This window comes from Seriola lalandi, unplaced genomic scaffold (genome assembly GCF_002814215.2).
Source record: "Seriola lalandi dorsalis isolate HSWRI2012SDOR001 ecotype SW California unplaced genomic scaffold, Sedor1 jcf7180002050485, whole genome shotgun sequence".
NCBI classification, from domain to species: domain Eukaryota; kingdom Metazoa; phylum Chordata; class Actinopteri; order Carangiformes; family Carangidae; genus Seriola; species Seriola lalandi.
This window is the reverse complement of record NW_019521038.1, coordinates 21,717-22,496: the sequence shown is the minus strand read 5'-3', so window position 1 is coordinate 22,496 and position 780 is coordinate 21,717. Positions and strand designations below refer to the sequence as shown.

Below are 780 nucleotides of genomic sequence, written 5' to 3'. Positions count from 1 at the left end.
GTCACTCACTCACTCACTCTCTCACTCTTTCACTCACTGTGAAAAATGAAATAAAAGTATATCATGTTTAATATCAGCTGATCACAGACTGTGTTGTTGTTGTTGTTGTTTGTGTTTCAGAGGCGAACCCAGAGAAGTTCAACAGCCGCTTCAGGAACAAGATGTTCTACGCAGGGGTGAGAGTACTCACTGAGTCTGTCTGACCATCACACACTCAACGGTCTGACCTGTGTGTCTGTGTGTTTCAGACGGCGTTTTCTGACTTCCTGAGCGGGAGTTCCAAAGACCTCGCCAAACACATCAAAGTGGTGGTGAGTGGAAACACTGATGACATCACTCTGACTGCTTTTCTTTTTCCTGTTGTCAACAAACCTCATGAAAAACCGGCTCCATGTCAGTCAGTCTGTGCGTCACAGCGTCCTGCTGTGTGTCATGTTTGACAGTGTGTGTGTGTGTGTGTGTTTGTGTGTGTGTGTGTGTGTGTGTTCCCCCCCCCAGTGTGATGGGACAGACCTGACAGCCAAAGTCCAGGACCTGAAGCTACAGTGTCTGCTGTTCCTCAACATCCCCAGGTACTTCTTCTCTCCTGTAGAAATCAGCGTGTCAGACAGGAAGTAGAAGCAGGCTGTGATTGGTTCACTCTGTCAGTTACGCATGTGTGTGTGTGTGTGCGTGCGTGCATGTGTGTGTGCGTGCGTGTCTGTGCATGCGTGTGTGTGTGTGTGTGTCTGTGCATGCGTGTGTGTGTGCGTGCGTGTGTGTGCGTGCGCGCGCGCGTGT

At 49.9% G+C, this 780-nt stretch overlaps 1 protein-coding gene across 1 annotated transcript in view; it reads left to right on the top strand.

Annotated features, from left to right (window-relative positions):
- Positions 1 to 120: 120 nt before the first annotated feature.
- The window catches only part of LOC111649346 (diacylglycerol kinase iota-like), a gene marked incomplete at its 5' end in the record, with an annotated part of 11,921 nt that continues 11,261 nt past the window's right edge, over positions 121 to 780 (top strand). The window contains 3 exons of the mRNA XM_023399117.2: positions 121 to 176; positions 249 to 311; positions 499 to 600. Coding sequence (XP_023254885.1) covers positions 121 to 176; positions 249 to 311; positions 499 to 600 — 221 coding nt within the window. The remainder of the gene's footprint in view (positions 177 to 248; positions 312 to 498; positions 601 to 780) is intronic.